General features: G+C 40.6%; 1 protein-coding gene across 2 annotated transcripts in view; it reads right to left on the bottom strand.

Moving 5' to 3' along the window:
• Positions 1-21,859, bottom strand: part of Atg10 (autophagy related 10) — a 277,766-nt gene that overhangs the window by 250,971 nt on the left and 4,936 nt on the right. The window contains exons 2-3 of one of the 2 annotated variants that reach the window (XM_085676875.2): positions 11,926-12,062; positions 9,395-9,510 (exon numbers count right to left, since the gene is read on the bottom strand). In XM_085676875.2, the coding sequence (XP_085533001.2) occupies positions 9,395-9,499 (105 nt within the window). In that variant the 5' untranslated portion in view covers positions 9,500-9,510; positions 11,926-12,062. The remainder of the gene's footprint in view (positions 1-9,394; positions 9,511-11,925; positions 12,063-21,859) is intronic. The other variant, XM_085676874.2, reaches the window with a different exon arrangement.

Consider the following 21,859-nt stretch of genomic DNA (forward strand, 5'->3'; position numbering starts at 1 on the left):
TTTAATTGGGCATGATAATTAGGTTAACCAAAGTGGGCTTCTGATTGCTGGGCTTTAGAAGTCAGCCTCGGGAGGAGGAAGTGGCCAAATAAGGGAATAGACTTTGGTGGCTAACTTTAGGAATGTAATCTAAAGGTTTTAAGGCAGAAGTAATGGGAAGGACCAGGCCTGTAAGAGCCGCATGTTTGAATAGTCTAGTGTCCCTTCAAAAGAGAATGGGCACAGGAAAAACAAAGCAGGGCCATCTTGGAACCTATCTGAACTCTGAATGTGCTCTCCAGTCCACAGTAAATCAGCAGAAGCCTTGCTGGACATAGGAGGGCCTGCCTGGGAGCCCAGTATTCACGAGATGGAAGCGGAAAGAAGGCAAGCATGGGACCAACCTGGAGTATGTAACCGGATCTTTCCTAAGAAAGTAGAAAGAAAATTTTAAGCTTACACATTTTAGACCACACGTCCTCACTGGTAAGGCAATCCATATTATAAAACCAGATGCCATGTCATTTAAATATTCATTCATCCAACTATTCATGAGAATTACACTCATTTGTGGTCCCACAATTTGAAGAGTTGGTCACCTACAAAACACTGCAAACTCTTTACCAACTGAGCTATCTCTGCGGCTGTCATATAAATTTCCTCCTAGATTAAAGTATTCCATCCTACAGGAAACTCCTTAAGCAGGAAAGTAAACACCTCAAAATAACTACAGGAAGTCCCTGAAACTGACCAGATTCACTAGGCCCCTCCCAGCCAGAGTAAGCAATGAAAGCTGAGAGTTCCCCTCAGACAGAGAAGCTAGACTGCCAAGAAGACTCTCAGAGCAGCTCCCTATAGCCTGGAAAAGGGTTAAAACAACCAAGAACATGGAAAGGACCCTCTCCAACCTGGTGAGCGCCTGCAGACTGTGCAGTGTGCCCCAGGTTTCCCAGCTTTGTGTACTGTCACCCATACTGGGGTGGGCATGGGCAATGAAGCTGTCTTTGAGTCATTTCTACTCCTGTAAACACCCCTCCCCATACTACTGTTAGATAACCCACTGGCTCACAAACTTGGACTCTGGTATATCCATACTTTGGTCTGTCATGGGATTCCTAGCTGGGGTGAAGAGGCATATGGGTTGAGTCTTCCAAGGAAAAGTTCTGTCACACAATACTAACCTCATGTGACTACTTACAAAACAAAAATATACCATCATACTGAAAGGAATATTACAGTTAGTTCATCTGATAATCTACTATAAATTAGTAAACTGACTTAGAAAATTGCATATATATATATACAGTTTTTATATATACAAAATCAAACATTTATTATATAGCTTCAAATATATGTATATATACATATATACTACACATATATACATACATATATATAATCAACTCTTCTGGATTTGTCTAACAAGTCACAAATCCTAGCCTTGTGAAGCCTACCCCTACAAGAGAACCTTACTAGAGAACTTGGGAATGCAGACTGTAACCTTCCCAGTGAGCTAAGTCATCACTACAACCAAACGTGCGCTCTTATTTGTCAAACTAGCATCATTACCATTATTTAAAATTAAATTTATAAACTTGAAAGTATCATAGATTTCATTTTTCATACTCTTGATAATATTTTATGAAATATTGGAAAGTATCTAATTCACAAGTGGTGTAACCAGTACTTCTTGAAATGATCATTAAAGGTTTGTATGTGCTTAAGACGTAAATCTTATCACAACACTCAGTAAACTAAGAATACAAAATCTAATGTAATTGATTAAGATTCAGAATTTATCACAAACCATAGCGCACACACCCAAGTACATTTTTCTCCTAATCTCCACAGATAATTGTTTTTTAATCTAGTCCCAAGAAATATAAGTGCAATATACTTCATCATTATCAGTGATATTTTGAGCCAGAAATATTTCATTAAACAACAGTGAATGATTAAATGATTAAACAAATATATCTATGGATCAACAACAGCAAAGGGTTATTAGTAGGAAGATATATATATCTATAAAATAAACTAGAAAAATAAAATTTTAAGTATTGCAAATTAACAGATGCTTCATTGGATTGGTGGTGGCGGTGGTAGTTTAGTTTGGTGGTAGCGGTGCTAGTGTAGTTTGCTATGGTCTTTGAAACAAGATGCCATGGTGTAGCCTAGCCGGCCCTCAAAGTGTGGTCCTCCTGTCCCAGCCTTTGAAGTGTTGGGCCTGTATCACCACAGTCAGCCAATACGTGAACGTATCTGTTACACATATAGAGCAACATTGTTCTTAGAAATTCCTGGGAAGGATCTTCCAGTAAACTTTAAAAGTGTCACTAAATTTTAGTTCATCCAAGGATGCTGTACATGCACAGCATGGTGCTTGGACTGAGAAACGTCACCTTAAGTACACACAATCAAACACTTGGTCCCAGCTGTTGAGGTTACCTGGGGAGGTTATGGAACCTTTAGCTGGCAGAGTTGCTGAAGGAAGCATGTTGCTGGGGACAGGGTTTACGGGTTTATAGCCTCACCCTACTTCCTGCGTGGGAAAAATGTGATCAGCCAGCTACCTGCTCCTGTGGCCATGCCATGCCTTCCCCGCCATATCCGGACTCTGTCCTTCTAGAACTGTAAACTGAAATAACCCTTCTTCCTTACTGCAACAGAGAAGTAACTGAAACACCCAGATGCTGACATTTTAGGGAATAGTTAGCATTTCACCTTGGAAATGAGAAGAATTCCTTCTAAGAGGTTAATGCATGAAGAAGACAACATTATATGGCTTACACTGTGCAGGTGTGGACCTGTGATCACAACTGTTTAGAATAAATTACACTGTGTAGGTGTGGACCCGTGATCACAACTGTTTAGAATGGCTTACATTGTGCAGGTGTGGACCCGTGATCACAACTGTTTAGAAGCCAAGACAGAAGGGTCACTAGAGAGACCATGTTTGGAAACTAATTTGAGAAACATAGAAAAACTTCAATTCAAAAGAAAAAAGTACCCAGATGGTGGTGGCACACACTTTTCATACCAGCACTTGGAGGCTGAGGCAGGGGGATCTCTGTGAGTTCAAGGCCACTATAGAGCTAGTTCCAGAACAGGCTCCAAAGCTATGCAGAATAACCCTGTCTCAAAAAAATCAAAAAAAAAAAAAAAGAAGAAGAAGAAAGAAAGAAAAAAGGAAGGAAGAACAATAAATCCGAATGGTTATGCAAATTAGGTAACAAGTAAATATATTACTCTATAATTTGATTATATTTCTGATAGGCAAATATAGATTAGCAAATTGGACATATACTTGGAAAACAGATTTAAAGACTTATTTGACTTTTAATTATGTGTATGCACATATGTCTATGTGGACACGTAGTCAAGGAGTAGTGAGTGCCCCAGCAGTCAGAAGAGAGTGTCAGAGCCCCTAGAGCTGGAGTGGCAGGCAGTGGTGAGCCACCTGACCTGGTGCTGGGAATGGAACTCTGAGCCTGTGGAAGAACACCATGCCCTCTTAACACCTGAGCCAGCTCTTCAGTCCTATAGAAAACATTTTTAATCCTCTTTAATAATGTACTTCATAAACTAAAGAATTTGAAATCTTTTAAAAACTATATATTCATGGTGCCAGTATGCAACAGAAATCCACTCCAAATTCTCTTTCCAGCTTTCCTCTTCATTAAATTCTAGATCAAAATTTGCAGAAATAATAGATTAACCTTGAAAACATTATACAAAATGACAGAAACCAGTCATTAAAAGAAAAATACTGTTTGATTCTGCCATGGCACGCTATGCCAGTAACAATGAGATCCAGGAGATAAAAGTGAGATGAGGTAGCGTAGACCAAGGTACACTTCAGGAGTGGGGTCACACAGCAATGTAAGCGACTCGACATCACTGAACTATGCATCTAAAGGGTTAAAGTGACCCCATGGTATATATACTTTACCACAATTTTTAAATTAAGTAAATAAAAGTTTATAAAAACAACATATTTTCCTTTGGAGTGCTCAAGTTTGTGTTTGAATATATGATAATAAATAAATTTGCAGAGTTCACTTGGGAAACCTATCATTTGGAGGCACAGGGGAAAAACAAAGCAAGCCAAGTTAATTAAGTTGAGATATATTACGTCATTTTCTATATTACACAGGTGCTTTGAAACACCAGGTTTCTGGCTGTGAGTTGATAATTGTGGAGCCAGGTGATAGGTACACAGAAATTCATTATACGATTCTCTCTAGTGTTGTATGCTGGAATTTTTCATAACAAGACATTAAAAATAAAGATAGCTGTGCAAACAAACGAGGTATGAAGCTCAGCAGGGCAGAGAGAGTGATGGGAGACCACGGTGGGCTTTGTACTCAGATCGTATTGAAAAATAAAGTATGGAAATACTTTACAACCTGCTTTAAAATACGAACTTGAAGATAGATAGCAAAATGAAGAAGGATTTGAAGAGAGCAATATGTATGACCCAGCAGAGACTCCTAGGAAAAATTAATTGTAAGCCAGTTTAAATTTATAATCAGTTAAATTTAATTTTTTTACTTAGTTATTTGTTGAAGGAGGAAGATTTTTTCTTTCTCCTATTTTTTTGACTTTTTTTGTTTGTTTGTTTTTCTGGTTTTTTTGTTGGTCATTGTTGTATTGAGACAGAGTATCACACTATAACCCATGCTGTCCTGGATCTCGCTACATAGCACAGGCTATCCTTGAACTCATAGCAATCTACCTTAACCTCCCAAATAGACAGCACCGTACTTAGCCTTTTTTTAGCTTCATATAAGTTAGAAAACAACCTTGTATTAACCAGTTTCTAAATTATAATGGATAATAAAAATTAACTAAGGGGAAAACTCTCTAATTCTTTAAGAATAACATGCAAAGTCAGGCGTAGTGGCACAAGCCTGTAATCCCAGCACTTCAGATGTGGCGACAGTTCAAGGCCATCCTCAGCTACACAAGTTTAAGGCAGCTGTGGGTCACATGAAATTCTGCCTCAAAAACAAAATGAAGAACAACAGAAAAGTTAGATAATATTAACTGAATAAAATCTAATCTCAAGAAAGTAGGAAATTTTGTTTTCAATTCTGAATGTCCTGTTTCCACACTACCATGAGAAAAAGAAACTTCCAAATGTGTGAGAAATTATTTTACCAGTATTCTGCAAAAAGCAAATTTACAGAACTAAGATATTAAATGAAAAAAAAATACAAAACAAAACTGGAACCAGGGAGATGACTCAGTAATAAAATGCTTCTCACACAAGCATAGGACCTCAGTTCAGGTCCTCAGAACCCAGGTACAAAGTTGGGAGCAGTTTGTTAGGCAGTGACAAAAGGGCCTCTGGAGCTTGCTAACCAAGCAGTCCAGCCAAACTGAAGCAGGCAAACATAGACAATAAACTATAGCAACTATGAGTTACTGGGCTTAGACTGTGCATACACACCTCTTCTAATAATGGACTTGGCAACCAGGACTCTACTGTGTGTAACACGCACATGCACACACAAACACATGCACAAGCACACCTCCAAACAATCAATGCATCCAACAATCTGTTAGCAACCTAGGACCCCCATCTTCACTGAGCTGCACATATCCCACTTCAAACAAAATGCAAGAAGTTTCTGTTACACATAAGATCCATCAAACATAGACAGTTTCCAGTCAGTTATACTTCAGATATGCCTGGGTACAGAAGTCGGGGGGCTCAACCTGACCCTCAAGTGAACATTTAGAGAGAATCTTTTATTACCATCTCATGCTTATGCATAACAGGGCATGCACTGATTAAAATCAGATACATTACAGTCAAACGGAGACCCCAAACTATCCCCTAGTGACCACACTCTGGGGGACCCCATTAAAGGAGCACCAAGAGTGCCTGGAGCCCTGTGGGACCCTCACTTGTGTTGCTTGCTTATCTACACTACCATGCTGTTCTAATTAAAGTCCCTTGCCATTCTGGAATCTGTACGAGCCTTTATTACAACTATTGGAATAGCAGGCCAAGAACTGAAAGACACCCAGCGGAGAACCTCACGGTGTGCTCCATGACTAAGAGACTGGATCTCAAAAATATGGTAAGTGATTGAGAAACACATTGAATATCAACCTGTGGACTATTCAAACACAGGTGAGCGTGTGTGCACACACACATACATGAATGAACAAATACACACACATATCTACAGGCACAGTTAACAAATGGAACACTCTAGAGGGAGAGCTGAAGTGAGGTGTTTGGGTTTGACCTTGTGCATGGGAGGTAGGAATGATTCCCCTGAGCTACATCTCCAGCCTACTGTGATATTTAACTTTCAAATACTTACTAAAGAGTTCATGAATGCACAAAGTAGGACTGAGACTCTTGACACCTCTGTCCAGATAATGCTAGAGAGTTTCTTATATGATCTGGACTTTATGGACTGCAGTGAGAACACAGTATCTCCGAGTGAAGATGCTTGTAGACATGTTTTATGAGTCACCATAATAAACATCATTAACCATGGTATTAAGGAGAAGAACAATGACTCACATAGTGGTTTTACTCGTTTTTCTTAAAATATAGAAGAACCTAAGTTCCAAAAGCCACAAAATGAACAGTAAACATTCCTGTGAAGACAGAATTAAACTGGTGGAAAAAAATTCAGTTGAAAGGGGCTTTAATTAAAGTTTGCTATTTTAATATTATTATTTCAATACAATTTATAAAATCAGAGAGAAATTAATACAAAATTGAATCTAAATGTATACTGTCTAAACATAAAATGTATATTGTCTGTCCTTAATCCTCCCCCTCTTCTGTGTGTGTGCACACGCACACTATCTGTCCACACACAGTCTACTCCTCTATTGCTCTCCCCCTTCTCTGTTTGTATAAGTACACACACATTATCTGTCCATAATTCCTCTATTGTTCTCCATTTTTTTTTGAGACAGGGTCTCTCTCACTATACCTGGAAATTCACTGAGAATTAGAATCCTTTCTTACTTTTTATTCATTTTCAGATGGTGGTGGCACGCACCTTTAATCCCAGCACATGGGATGCAGAGTCAGGTGGACCTCTGTGAATCTGAGGCCATCCTGGTCTACAGAGTGAGTTCCAGGGCAGCTAGGGCTATACAGAGAAACCATATCTTTAAAAAACAAAATTTTTTTAAAAATTTCATTTTTCAAAATAGTCTTTTCTCTGTTTTCTGGAAATGTAGAGAAGGAATAGAAGGAAGTGAGTTTTGGAGCAGATAGTGAAATTATAGAAGTACTGGAGGAAGCCACAGTGTGGATATGCCCTTAAGGAGTTTCTATATTATTCTGTGATAACATAGAGTTCCAATTGATTACAAAGGAAGAAATGTAGGAAATGGAACCTAACGAAAGATACTCTGTGTAAGGGTTAAGTATTCTGGAAATGTTCTGGGGTGAGTTATAGGAGAGCTGGGAGACAATGAGGATGGACCCGCTGAGAAGCCATCCCCCTCCCCCGAGCCAGTGCAGAGGCAGCCCTCCCGACCACTGCGTGTGAGGAGTGAGAAACGCGTTAGAAGTGCACTAGGGCAGGACAGTCGGGGCTACACAGAGAAACCCTGTCCTGAAATACATAATAACTAATAACAATAATAATAATTTAAAAAGAAATGTGTTTAAAATAATCATAATTATGAATTTCTGATAATTCCCAGGAATACTGATTTATTATCCCTGGACTTTCATAAGAACTCTTATAAAAGAGATGGAGTCAGAAACCTATACTTGAGCTGCAGTTCTAACACCAAAAGAGAGACAGAAAGGAGGGTGAGAGGAAGGGACCGAGACTCATTCAGTGTCAGAACCATTAACACTAAAATCAAGCTGAAGACAAAGAGCTGTTAATTACTTAGCATGTTCCTACTCAACCATGAAACAATGGAGGAATATCACAAGGAACGCAACAAGAAGGAGGTAGAGTTATTGGTTATAGGATTAACATGCAAAAAATAGTGATTCCTCAATGTAACTCATGGAAAAGGTAGTATGAATGAAAATTCAAAGGTAACCGTAAACAAAACTCTAAAATACCCAAGAACGAAATCAATTAATAAAAGGTACAAATAAAGTTATGTCCTGTACAGGGAGCCAGCAAGGGCCCCTCGGGGTTTAAAGGTTTCTGATCATTGCCTTTGTTGAAGTTCAGAGAAGCCAGGCAGGAAGGCTGAGAATTTACGTCTGTGTGAGCGGAAGCCAGGCTGCACCACCAAGCGAGGCCCTGTCTGTGAGTAACAGACTCTTGAGACACCAGGGAGACAGAAGATTGGAGGACTAGTCTGAGCTTGGTTCAAGCAAATGAGCCCAGAGAACCCGAGGCGGCTTCTTCCCAGTGACATTCTGAGCCTGAACACCACCGGCATCTCCCTGCTCAGTTCTAAGTGATGGGAAGGGGGCCAAGGCGCTCAGGTTCTCAGATGCAGATCGGAAGAAGCTAAACCACGATGCAGAGAAGCGAGAGCCCGAACAGCTCATGAATCAACTGAAATGTCAGGCAGGGTGAAAGGTCTCTAAAGAGATTGCAGGTAATGCTCAAAGAGCTTTCAGCAGAGAGTATCACCAATTGTAGGTATGGAAGTAAAAGAGTATCTAAAGCTTTTACATTACTTTGGGATAGAACCAAAAGAACAAACACTCTGTAATGTTCTTATGTCATTAAGAAACTCCCAGACACACATTCTTTAATATTTCAGATTTTGTGACTGCTAACTTTTGACTGGATTTCCGGATACTATACACTCTAGATAAAAATAGTTTACTAAGAAAATTAGAATGTAGCCAGCTGTGGTGGTATAAGCCTGTGATCCTAGTACTTGGGATGCAAAGGCAGGAGAGAGGGTATCAGTGTCATCTCTGACAACATATGAAGTTCAAGGCCAGACCCTATCACAAAACCAAGAGAGAACAAACATTTATAACATAAACAAGTGGCTTGAAGCACCAGAGAAACAACTGTTTACATAGCAATAATTAATATTGTAAGGGTCCTTATCTATAAATTCATGAAGGTCACCTAAGGGCTTTTCTAGATAACACTTCATTAGCCAAGTAATTATGAGTATATATAGCTAGAATAATAAAATGAACATCTGTTTTAAAGAATGATTTTAATTTTATGCCTTTCCTTAAATCAACCCCACTTTTATACCTTACCATTGATTACTGGGGTCTTTATATAACAAAAATAAACAACCCTCCCTGAAAACAGAACTAGGAATCCCTGTTGTAGCTAGGTAAGGTGACAGACGCCTGTGACCCATCACTTGAGAGACAGACAGAAGGACTGCTGAGTCTGAAGGCAGAGAGCACCGGGCTAGCACGATACACAGGGAGACCCCACCACAGAACACAGAGACAAAGAAGTGCTTTTCCTGCTCTCACCTTGGCCGTTCTCCACTCCCAACCGTCGCCTATCTGCTGTGAATGTTTGATGAACTCTGCACAGTGATGCTGGAAGCTCTTTTCTCCAAAGAACTCGTCTTCCATGGTAAATGACCCTGCAACACAAGAGAGAGAAAGCTGGGGCAGAACAATGGGAAAGGTCCTCGGGGTCAGTCATGAGAGTCTTCTCTCTCCGTATTCTCTCCCTGTCTTCCTTATGTTTTAGACAAGAAAACCTAAAAGCCTATGCTTGTAACAGAGTATTTATCTATGGAGCTTTCTTTGCTTGATCAACACTGTGGGACAATAGTCTGTACCCTGTCACTTGTATTTTAAATAAATGTTGATTGGCCAGTAGCCAGGCAGAAAGTAGAGGTGGGTCAATGAGAATTCTGGGACGAGGGAAGTTTCAGTCTGCAGTCATCACCCAGACAGAGAGGAAGTCAGACACAGCAAGCAAGATGTGACAGCCTCGCTGAAAAAGATACCAAGCCATATGGCTAACACAGACAAGAATTTTGGGCTAATGTAAGCTATAAGAATTAGTTAATAAGATGCCTTAGCTAATGGGCCAATCAGTTTATAATTAATGTAGTCCTCTGTGTGATTCTTTGGGACCTAATGGCTCTCTGTAGGACAGGGCCAGACAGAAACTTCAGACAACTGATCAAGAGGAATTCTTGTCTGGTTTTCTTTTTGAATTGCTGGGCATTAAATACAGGGCCTCAAACATGCTAAACATACACCCTATAAATTAATGGATCACTCAATCAAACATTCTGGGCTGTTTGTTCATTTATATAACGACAAGTGTGACTGATGCTGAAATGTAGTCTAATCCTCACTGTTAATTTTATCTGACTCTAAAACAATGCTTTCAAATATGCTCCTCAGAATGTGCCTGCCTTCTGCCTCAGGTCTGACACTGATGTGGGACAGTGGGGTATGGGGGCCACTGCCCTTCACACTCTATTAGAACATAAACTCTCCAGCAAATGCTGTTGCAAAGCTTGAAATTGCTTTCCGAAGTATAAAGTTAATTAATTACTACTAGCTCAAACTCACAAATGTAACATACCAAGAAATACATATTTGTTGTAGAAAGCAGTTCAAACATCAAATATTCTTTATAGAAAGAATTTTAACACCTAAGAAAAATACCAGATCATGTAGTTGAGGCCTCCCAAAGAAAGAAGTCAGATGCAACAAAGGCTCATTGTTACCACCTATGAGCATCAAGTACTGCTTATTGTATCAGCTGCTATGCTGGACACTTCACATTTCCACTCCTTCAACAAAAAATCAAAAGGTAACTCTTCACAAATACAAATAAAAAGGGATTCAGGGCCATGACCTGTCTATACAAGCTGATTTCCAACCTAATATGCAGACTATTGAAATTTACCATAACCTATATAAGAATATGCTTATTCACCCAATAGTAAAAGTTGAATGCATATTAAATAGGCACTATGCATAGAGAAAAGTTAAATACGGAAAAGCAGACACTCTGCCTTGTAAGAGCTCATGTTCTAAGAAAGGGAGATAAACAACAAAAACAGTTTCAGTATAAACTGCCTTAACCAGCCTCCATTCACTATCATTCCACTCGTTGATGCCGCTTGTAGCCTTGCCGGGGCCCACTGATTCTGCTGCATGAAGACCAGGGATTCTGCTGCGGCCCACTGATTCTGCCGCATGAAGACCAGGGATTCTGCTGCGGCCCACTGATTCTGAAGTAGCCCACTGATTCTGAAGCAGCCCACTGATTCTGCTGCAGCCCACTGATTCTGCTGCAGCCCCTGATTCTGCTGCAGCCCACTGATTCTGCTGCAGCCCACTGATTCTGCTGCAGCCCCTGATTCTGCAGCAGCACACTGATTCTGAAGCAGCCCACTGATTCTGTTGCAGCCCACTGATTCTGTTGCAGCTCACTGATTCTGTTGCAGCTCACTGATTCTGTTGCGGCCCACTGATTCTGCAGCAGCCCACTGATTTCTGCTATGGCCCACTGATTCTGTTGCAGCTCACTGATTCTGTTGCAGCTCACTGATTCTGTTGCAGCTCACTGATTCTGTTGCAGCTCACTGATTCTGTTGCAGCTCACTGATTCTGTTGCAGCTCACTGATTCTGTTGCAGCTCACTGATTCTGTTGCAGCTCACTGATTCTGTTGCAGCTCACTGATTCTGTTGCAGTCCACTGATTCTGCAGCAGCCCCTGATTCTGCTGCAGCCCCTGATTCTGCAGCAGCACACTGATTCTGCTATGGCCCACTGATGGATTCTGCTGCATGAAGACCACTGAGCACTCAGTTCTTGAGAGATGAGTGTGTGTTCACAAACTATATTCTTACATCATAAATATGGAGTTTAATTAAACAAACCAATAAAATACAAGAAGACAATTGTAATTTCCGCAATTGCATATATTGTAAATGCCTCACTAAGAGCCAGGATAAGTATGCCTCTATATGAACAGAGAACTGCTATTGAGCAAGGCTCAGGACAGTGTAGCTGAAAACACACAAACCCAGGATTCTGTAGTCAGCTGGACAGGTGGCTTGAGATCTGATTTTTAAATTAAAACTAGAAGTTTAGATGGCGTATCCCGGTTCCATTTAGTCAGGAATAAGCTATGAGGTGAGTGTGGCGGCACATCTGTAATGCCTGAAAGACAGAGACAGGAGGATCAGGAGTTGAAGGTCATCTTTCTTCACCATAGAGGTCAAAGCCAGACTGGGCTAAGTGACATTCTGTCTTTAAAAAGGAGGTGGGTGAAGGCCTGAAAAATAAATTTCAATCAAGTACCTACACTCAAAAGAAAATGGATTCTTTGGCCAGACATTCAAATTAAACAAATGCATTTTTATATTTTACATTTTAATTATTTTTTCTAGCATACATTTTTTTTTCAATGAAACAGTCTTCCTATGTAGTCCAGGCTGGTCTGAAATCCACTATATAGATGAGACTGGCCTGGAACTCACTCATGGCTATCCTCCTGCCTCTGTTTCCTGCTGTGATTATAGACACCACACTAGCATGCGTGGCTCTTAGGGAGAAATATACTCGGGGACTTCTAACTTCTTTCTTTTTGTTTATTTATTTGATTTTGAAAGAGGGTTTCACTCTGTAACCCTGGCTAGCCTAAACTTGCTATGCAGCTCAAGCTAGACTTAAACTTGCCAAAATCTGATCCTCCTGCCTCTGCCTTCTAAATGCAAGGATAACAGGCAAACACACACTGTCAGGAATTTCCCACAGTGTTTCTAAGGTCCTATCCAAATATTAAGAACCTCTGTGCACAGGGGCAGGGGCAAGGCTGGGAAAACCAACACTTAGAGCACCTACAAAGGTACCTTAAAGAAACAAGGACGGTCTAGAGAACAAGGAAACAGCATCGGAGTTCCTGGCAATGTCTGAGTCACAGAGCCAGGGACAAGGCTTTCTAGGAAACAACACAATCAAAGGAAAAGTTAAGGGTGACTCACTGCGAAAAGAATCAAAAACATCCACGGAACTCGACAGTGAAGCGGTCACGGATGCAATAACGAACTGCAGCTGCAGAGATTGCATTGGATCAGAGAGAAAACGAAAAGTGAGGCAATGGTGGAAACTCTGCAGTCTGCATCTTCAAAGTGGTGAGCTACAAATCAGAAAGTGAGGTGGGCCACAGGCTTGAGGCGAACATGTTTAAACTGAGCACAGGAGGCTGGTTAAAGGAGAGAACCCAGCAGAACTAGAGAAAGCAACTGGGAAGCAGCACACTTAGCTCTTGGACCAACAACACTTCCTCACAGCCCACCCAGCCGTCCCCCAGCAGCAACCCTGTCCTCCATCCATCTCACCACATCCCAGCCCACAAGGCTGGTGGAAGCCGCCTGCTCTACCAGAGGTCTTAGAGGTTCCCAGAGCTTCAGGACCCCAAAGGTCACACAGGCTGCCAAAATCCCAGCAGAGGCACCCTACTAGACCAGAAGACTTGCAAGTTACCAGAACCACATTCTACACAGGCCAGAAAACCAGAGAGAAAACAGAAACAAAGGGAAAAAACATCCACCCAACAAAGACAAAAACCTAAATTACTCCAAGTCTAGATGTCTACAAGCCAACATAAGGTAATAACACAATCAACAACACCCCAGGGCAATATGTCACAACCACAGCCCAGTGATCTTACTACACCAAGACCTGAATATACCAACATAGCTGAAGCACAAGAAAACAACTTTAAAACCAAATTTATGAAGATGATACAGGTTCTTAAAGAGAAAATGAATAAATATTTCTTAAAGAAATTCAGGAAAGCACCAACAAACAACTGGAGGAAATGAATAAATAAAGAAATTCACGGAAATGCAAATAAACAATGGAAGAAAATGGATAAATCCCTTTTTAAAAGCCAAAAAAAAAAAAACCAAACAAACAGTTAAAGGAAATGAATAAATCTCCTCAAGATGTGAAAATGGAAATAGAATCAATATAAAAAAGCCCAACCTAAAGGAATTCTGGAGATGAAAAATCTCGGGAGGTGAACAGGAACTAAAGACATAAGCATCACCAATAGAATATGAGAGAATAAGAGAGAATCTCAGGCATAGAAGATACAACAGAAGAAATTGATAAATCAGCTAAAGAAAATCTTAAATCTAAAAATCTTTCTGTGTGTTTCTCTCCCCCGCCCCTCTCTCTCACACACACCATCCAAGAAATCTGAGACGCTATGAAAAGACCAAACCTCAGAAGAATGGGGACAGAAGAAGAGACATCCCAGCACAAAGACCCAGAAAATAGTTTTAACAAAATCATGGAAGAAAATTTTCCTAACCTCAAGAAGAACATGCCTAGAAAGGTACAAGAAGCTTACAGAACACCAAATAGGCTGGAACAAAAAAGCAAGTTCCCCTACCATGTAATAATCAAAACACTAAACATACAAAACAAAGAAAGAATATTAAAAGCTGCAAGGGAAAAAGGCCAAGTAACATATAAAGGCAGACCTATCAGAATTACAGCCAACTTCTCAATGGAAACCCTAAAAGTTAGAAGGGCCTGGACAGATGTCTTGCAGACTCTAAGAAACCACAGATGTCAGCCCAGACTACTATAATACCTAGCAAAACTTTGAATCACCATATCCCACGACAAAATCAAATTTAAAAAATATCAATCCATAAACCCAGCCCTACAGAAGGTAATAGAAGGGAAATTCTAACCACAGGCAGTCAACTACAACCACAAAAACACAGACAATAGATAATCTCACAGTAGCAAAACCCAAAGGCATGTGCACGCACGCGCGCGTGCACACCCTGTCCCCAACAACAACAAAATATCAGGAATTAACAGCCATTGGTCATTAATATCTATCAATATCAATGACCTCAATTCCCCAATAAAAAGACACAAGCTAACAGAATGGTGCAAAATCAGGATCCATCCTTCTGGTTTTGAAGAAACACACCCTCAACACCAAAGATAGACATCACCTCAGAGTACAGGGTTGGAAAAAGAATTTCCAAGCAAAAGGACACTAGAGGCAAAAATTAATCAAAAGAGATGGGGAAGGACATGTCATTTTCATCAAAGGAAAACTCAATCCAAAATAGCATCTCAATTTTCAACATCTATATGCCCCAAACATGATGGTACCCAAATTTGTAAAAGATATATTACTAAAGCTTAAACCACACATCAAGCATCATGCATTAATAGTGAGAGACTTTAATAACCAACTCTCACCAATGGACAAGTCATTCAGACAAAAACTATGAATGAAGCTAACAGATATTATGAACCAAATGGACCTAGCAGATATCTACAGAACAGTCCACCCAAACACACACACACACACAAAACATACTTTCTTCTCAGCACCTCATGGAACTTTTTCCAAATTGACCACGTATTGCTTCACAAAGCAAGTCTCAACAGATACAAGAAAATTCAATTAACTTCCTGAATCCTATCATACCACCATGGGTTAAAGCTGGATATCAACAAGAGAAACCCTACAAACTCATGGAAATTGAATAACTCTGCCGAATGTCTACTGGGTCAAGGCAGAACTAAAGAAAGAAATTACAGACTTCATAAAATTCAATGGAAATGAATTCAACATACCCAAACTTACGGGACACAATGAAAGTGGTGCTAAGAGGAAAGTTCATAGCCCTAAGTGTCTTCAGAAAGAAATTAGAGAAATCTCATACTAGCAATTTAACAGCTCATCTGAAAACTCTGGAACAAAAAGAAGCAAACACACCCAAAAGAAGCAGGTTGCAGGAAATAATCAAGTTAAGGGTGAAATTAATAAACTGGAAACAAGCCAGGTGCAGCGGCACACGCCTTTAATCCTAGCACTCGGCAGGCAGATCTCTGTGAGTTCAAGGCCAGCCTGATCTACAGAGCAAATTCCAGGACAGCCAGGGCTGTTACACTGAGAAATCCTGTCATAAATAAATAAACAAACAAACTAGAAACAAAGAGAACAATACAAAGGATCAATGAAACAAAGAGTTGATTCTCTGAAAAAAATCAACAAGATAGACAAATCCTTATATAAACTAACTAAAAGGCAGAGAAAGAATATCCAAATTAACAAAATCGAAAACCAAGCCTGGAACTCCACTGTGCACAGTGGTAGCAACAGTTAGCTCAAGGTTGGCTGTTAACTGTTTTGACCTTAAAATACCTTCCCTTAAGAACACAAACTGTTAAAGCACACTAAGGGCCGGGAGTCTGGGAATTTTCTCACTGTGAAATCAATGCAAAGTTCAGAAGGCAAGGGAGCAAGAGACTGGCTGGGGCACAGGGGTGTCACGCAGAAGTCACCATCAGATACAAGGACTGTTGTATCAGGAATTCGTGGCATTCGTAGACTACACACAGAATGAGGCTCAATGGTGCTAAAATTCATTAGTGTGACCCTAATGGAGAAAGCACCTAAAAGGAAGAATTAGAGATAACCAAGCAAAAGGTGGGGCATATGAGAAGGAACAAGATATGCAAACGAGGGGCTTAGGTTTGGGAGGGGGGTTGTTTGTATGCTTTTTGTTCTTGTTTGTTTGTTTTTGATATGCAGCCCTGGCTAGCTTGGTACTTACTGTACAGTTCAACCTGTCCTCAGACTCATGATCCTCTTTCCTCAATATCCTGAACATTGGGGCTGCAGGCTTGGATCACTACGCCCATCTAAAGAATTCCTGTAACTGCAATGCAGAGGTTTGAGGAAGAAGCGAGGATGGCAGCAGGGCCTCTCACCCTGATGGTTCAGAGCGAAGCAGGCGTGAACCTCTGATAGGATTGTACTTTTGTTGTCAATGGAGACAGTGGTCTTGTCATGACCAGATGAAATCAGTTGAAAGGCTCTTGATAATTCAAGAGATTCAGAGATGCTGTGCAGAGTGAAGACTGGCAACGGAAGAAGGGAGGATTCAGATGCAGGAAAGGAAAGGTCTGAGCATGATTCCAAGCTTTCTGCCTTTAGGTGGCAGCGTATTTCAACAGAGATCCCTGGAGGAAGAACAGGGTTAGGAGAGAGGTAGGTTAAGTTTAGCATGGGTTTGACAGAAGTGTTTGGAGAACCACAAATGACAAGTCTAGCAAGTAGTTTGAGATGAGTTCATCTCAGAAGGGAAGAACTCTGGGGTGGAGATAACGATCCTGTATCAGCGTCACAAAGACAGCACAAGTCTATCTCATCCCTTAGAGAAAGGATAAAAAAAACTAGACTAGAAGTGGCGATGATCCTGCATGGGCATCATAGAGACGGCGCGAGTCTCTCTCATCATTTAGAGAAAGGACGTAGACCTAGACTAGGAGACTGAAATGGAGCTCTCCTAAAGAGGGGTTTCCAACTGTATGATCCTGACATACATCAGAGATAACAAATCAGCACAAACAGAATTTAATTCATAAAGAATTTATACTTATGCCATGCCTGGTGGTGTATATCTTTAATCCCAGAACTCAGGAGACAGAGGTAGGTTTATCTCTTGTCAGTATGAAGTTAGCATAGTCTACACAGTGAGTTAAAGGCCAGCCAGGGCTACATAGTAAGACATAGTCTCAAAAACTAGGTTAATTAAAAAAAGAAAACACAAAAAAAACATAATATATACTTATGATTTTTAGAATTCCAAGCCAACTCTTAATAACAAAATAGAAAAGCACTCCATCTCCAAGCCCTCGAGGTACTTGAGATTTACTGAACTATTAAAAATGCTAGTAGAAACATAAAATTTCATTCATCAGCCATACTTTATCTAATTAACATCACTGTGCTACTAGCAAGATGACTGAACATCAAAACACCAGTTAATATTGGGTTGTATACTTTTAAAATTATCTAAGAACTGAGCTTTGCTGAAGGATGTCATATATTGTAATGCAAACAGAGCTTGATTACCAAATTGGAAAGTACACCATATTAAAAGGGTATTAATTTCCACTCAGATTCTCATAAAGAAATACCAGAGAATAACTGTTTCTTTGCTGAAGTTAGACTATCTCAACTTGCTAAAAATCAAAACAATGCAATCAATATTTGTAATCACACTTTCAAGTCTGGATTCTCCCTCTTCCTCCACCATATCCGCTGACTAACAGAAGCAAAAATCATAGTCTCAGAACTTCCTATATGGGATGACTGGAAATGTGGCCAAAATGAAATAATTCCTAATGTGGCTCGTTGGCCAATAATAGCAACAATAATCCCATTTGCCTTAAAAACCTAGTAATGGCGAATCAATCCCACACCAGTTATGTTTTAAAGGGGTATTTATTTTGGGGGGTAGAACTTACATACACCATAAACCGTCAGGAAGGGAGCCTAGTCGCTGGAGCAGGAGCTGGGAGCAGGAGCCGGAACCACGAGGCGGAGCCGAGCTTGTCACTCTTCTTTTAAAGAGAAATATACCACGCCCCAGTGGGCTGGTATTTCAGCGGCTATTGGCTGACGGAGCAGAAGGTGCTCCGCAGCACTGTGGGCTCGTGCTTCAGCGACTATTGACTGAAGCAGCGGAAGGTACTCCCGCAGCAACCTAGTGTATGGGAACTGTGTGTTTCAAGACAAGTTGCCTTATTTTGATGGATCCAGAGGGAAGCTTACACTGCAGCCCATGCAGGCCTGGACTACAAAGACCAGGCTACCCTTAAGCTTCAGGGAATTCCCCTGCTTCAGCCTCGCCAATGCTGAGATCACAGGTGTGAGGCACCATGCCCAGGCAGACTAGCTGGGTATGGAGACACCTGTAATCCCAGCATTTGGGGGGTGAAGGCAGAAGCATCAACAGTTCAAGGCTACCTGACCACAGCAATATGGCAAATTGGAGACCAGCCTGGTCTAAATGGGACCCTGTCTCAAAAACAAACGAACAGACAAATAAACACTATTTTAGAAAAGTAAATTTAGACTTTAGAGGTAACAACAGAAAAATTATGAACACTAAGTAAAAAGATGAATTTTGGCTATGAATTGTTGTTGCCTTTGCCTTTAATTCTAACACTTAGAAAGCTTCTTCTGAGGCAGGAAAATCACAATTTGCCTCTCATCTTAAACAATATGCCTGTCATTTCTAATTATTCGTGAAGAGTGGAAATGAGTCGCAGCCCCTGTGTCGTAATGTGTAAGGAGCTAATACATCTGCTCCGCTTAAGTCTTGATCTAGCTGAACAGGTTTGACACTTTTGTTTTCTTTCTTTTTTGTTTTGTTTTCTCTAATTCAATCCAAGCGTTTTCACCATCACTTCAGCAGAATTAAAGCTGAGAAGACAGAATCATTTTTCCCTACCTTTCCAATCTCAGGGTTAGCGCCCCAGGAGAGTGGAGAAGTCACCCATGCCACTGTGCAGCTCCAGGGAACTGGAGACCACATGTGACCATTCTTCAGGTGAGCTCAGGGAACTAAAACAGTTTTCTCTCAACCACACTACATATTTTCATGTGATCTTTAATCTAATGTGTACGGAATTAAATCTATGTGTGTGTGTGACTTCTTTCTTTCAAAAGGTATTTCTTTTGATGAATCTATGAGTTAGTGTATATCAAATCATGATTTTATATATATATATATATATATATATATATATATATATATATGTATGCTTCCCCAGACTTAAGGCTACTTATAAATAAATAACAACATACCCATATATAATAGACCATGCTATGCATATACTTAAACATTGAAGATCATGTCTCACTAATGAAAGGAAAAAAACTTCATCTATATTTGTCCTTCCTGGGAAGAATTCTACATTACTGACCATGAAAGGTGAGCAAGTAATACTGGAATAAAGTTAATGGAATTGATGTGACATTAAAGCATACAGGAAGACTATTTGGGTTAGAAAGGGACCCACTAAGGATGGCAGGGAGCTAAGAAAGGACAATGAAGGAGACAGATGAAGAACACAATACAGTGATATGCATGTATGAAAATGTCATAAGAATATCAATCATGTTATATGCTTGTAACAAGAAGGGCCGGCTTGTTGGGGTATCTGTCCCGCCCAGTACCCCACAACCAGCAAGCCCCAAAGAAAATCACACACAGGACTCCATAAGATTATAAACTGATTGGCCCATTAGCTCAGGCTTCTTGTTAACTCTTATAGTTTATATTAACCCATTATTCTGATCTATGATAGCCATATAGCTTGGTACCTTTTTCAGCTGTCAGCTCACATGTTGCTTCTTCGGTGATCTTGGCAGGAATGGTGGAGGGAGCTTCCTGCTTCCCAGAATTCTCCTGTTCTCATTGCATCACCTCTACTTCCTGTCTGGTTTTCCCACCTATACTTCCTGCCTGGCCAATCAGCATTTATTTAAAATATGATTGACAGAATACAGACAATTCTCCCATACCATATGCTAACTTGAAAATTTAGCTTAAAAATCACACTAAAAAAGAATTCCACAGTATCATAACTATAAACCTAGATTATGTACTTTTAAAGCATGTTGTTTCAAACCAGGTATCTTAGTTATGGTTTCCATTGCTGTGAAAAGACCATGACCATGGCAACTCATAGAAGGAAAATATTTAACTGAAGTGGCTCGCTTAAAGGTTCAGTCCATTATCATCAATATCGGGAGTATGGCGGCATACAGGCAGACATGATGCTACTACATTCTGATCAGAAGGCAATAGGAAGTAGACAGTCATACTGGACACTTGAGCATATATGAGAACTAAAAGCCTGCCTCCACAGTGACACACTTCAGTCTAACAAGTCCACACCAACTACACAAGGTCACACCTCCTAACAGTGCCACTCCCTATGAGATTATGAAGGTCAACTACATTCAAACTACCACACCGGGCATCATAACACAATCTTAATTAGTTTTAATAATAAAAACTCAGGAGTCAGATCTGGGGTAAATGCTGAAAGATCAGAGAAGTAAAAGAGCCAGTCCCTAGAGAGACCTTTTACCTCTACCAAATCCTGAGACCAAAGTGGGCAAGATCCTGTCTCCACAAATCCTCAGACTGGATACCTTGAGCTCCTGTCTCCTCCCACCTTATATTCCTCTCTCCACCCAGCCATGTTCCTTCCTGTCTCCACCTCCCTAGTGTTGGGATTAAAGGCCTGAGACTCCTAAATGCTGGGATTAAAAGGTGAGCCACCATCACCTGGTCCCTGTTTCTCTTTTAGACTGGATCAATCTCAGGTAGCACAGGGTGGCCTTGAACTCACAAAGACGTCTGACTCTGCCTCCAGAGTGCTGGGATTAAAAGTGTGTGCCACCACTGCTTGGCCTCTACCACTAACTAGTGGCTAACTCTGGGCTCTGATCTTCAGGCAAGCTTTATTTGTTATATCACAAACAAAATATCACCATAAGGCATGGTAATATAAACTTATGGGTAGGACCTCAGATAACACTGGAGCCTTGTGTCTAAGACAGGTCTGTGCAACAAAAGGCTGTGTACCCATGGAGAGAGGGGGATAAGGAAGGGAGAGAGAGGGACAAGAGAGACAATTCTAGCCATGAGAGGTAAACAACCTTTGCAACAACTTGGCTTGGAATCATGTAAATTGGTTAATTACACACCCTGCAGGGTCCCTAGCAGAGGTCCTCTAGTTGAAAGAGCAGGCTAGCAAGTGTAGATTCCATGTGAAAACTTATGCCCTGACCAAAATGTACATGATTCTGTAGAACCCCAAACAAATATTTTTAATTATTACCACAGAAATGACTGAGAAGCTATCATGCCAGAAAATTGAGACCATAAGTAAATCATTTGGTAGGGGTGGTAGCTAAAGCCTGGATTCTAAGACACAAGGCAGCCTGGGCAGGGCAGACCAATCACTAGCTTGAGAAGATCAGGAGGAAGGCAGTTCAGTCTTGCAGCTACCTAGCAGGTCAGTTCTCTGCACCTTCTCACCATACAAACCAACAATCAAAATTTAAACAGGAAACGATATTGGAGAGGAACCACTGATCTGAGCTG

The sequence above is a fragment of the Myodes glareolus genome, chromosome 15, assembly GCF_982192425.1.
Source record: "Myodes glareolus chromosome 15, mMyoGla1.1, whole genome shotgun sequence".
Classification (NCBI taxonomy): Eukaryota; Metazoa; Chordata; class Mammalia; order Rodentia; family Cricetidae; genus Myodes; species Myodes glareolus.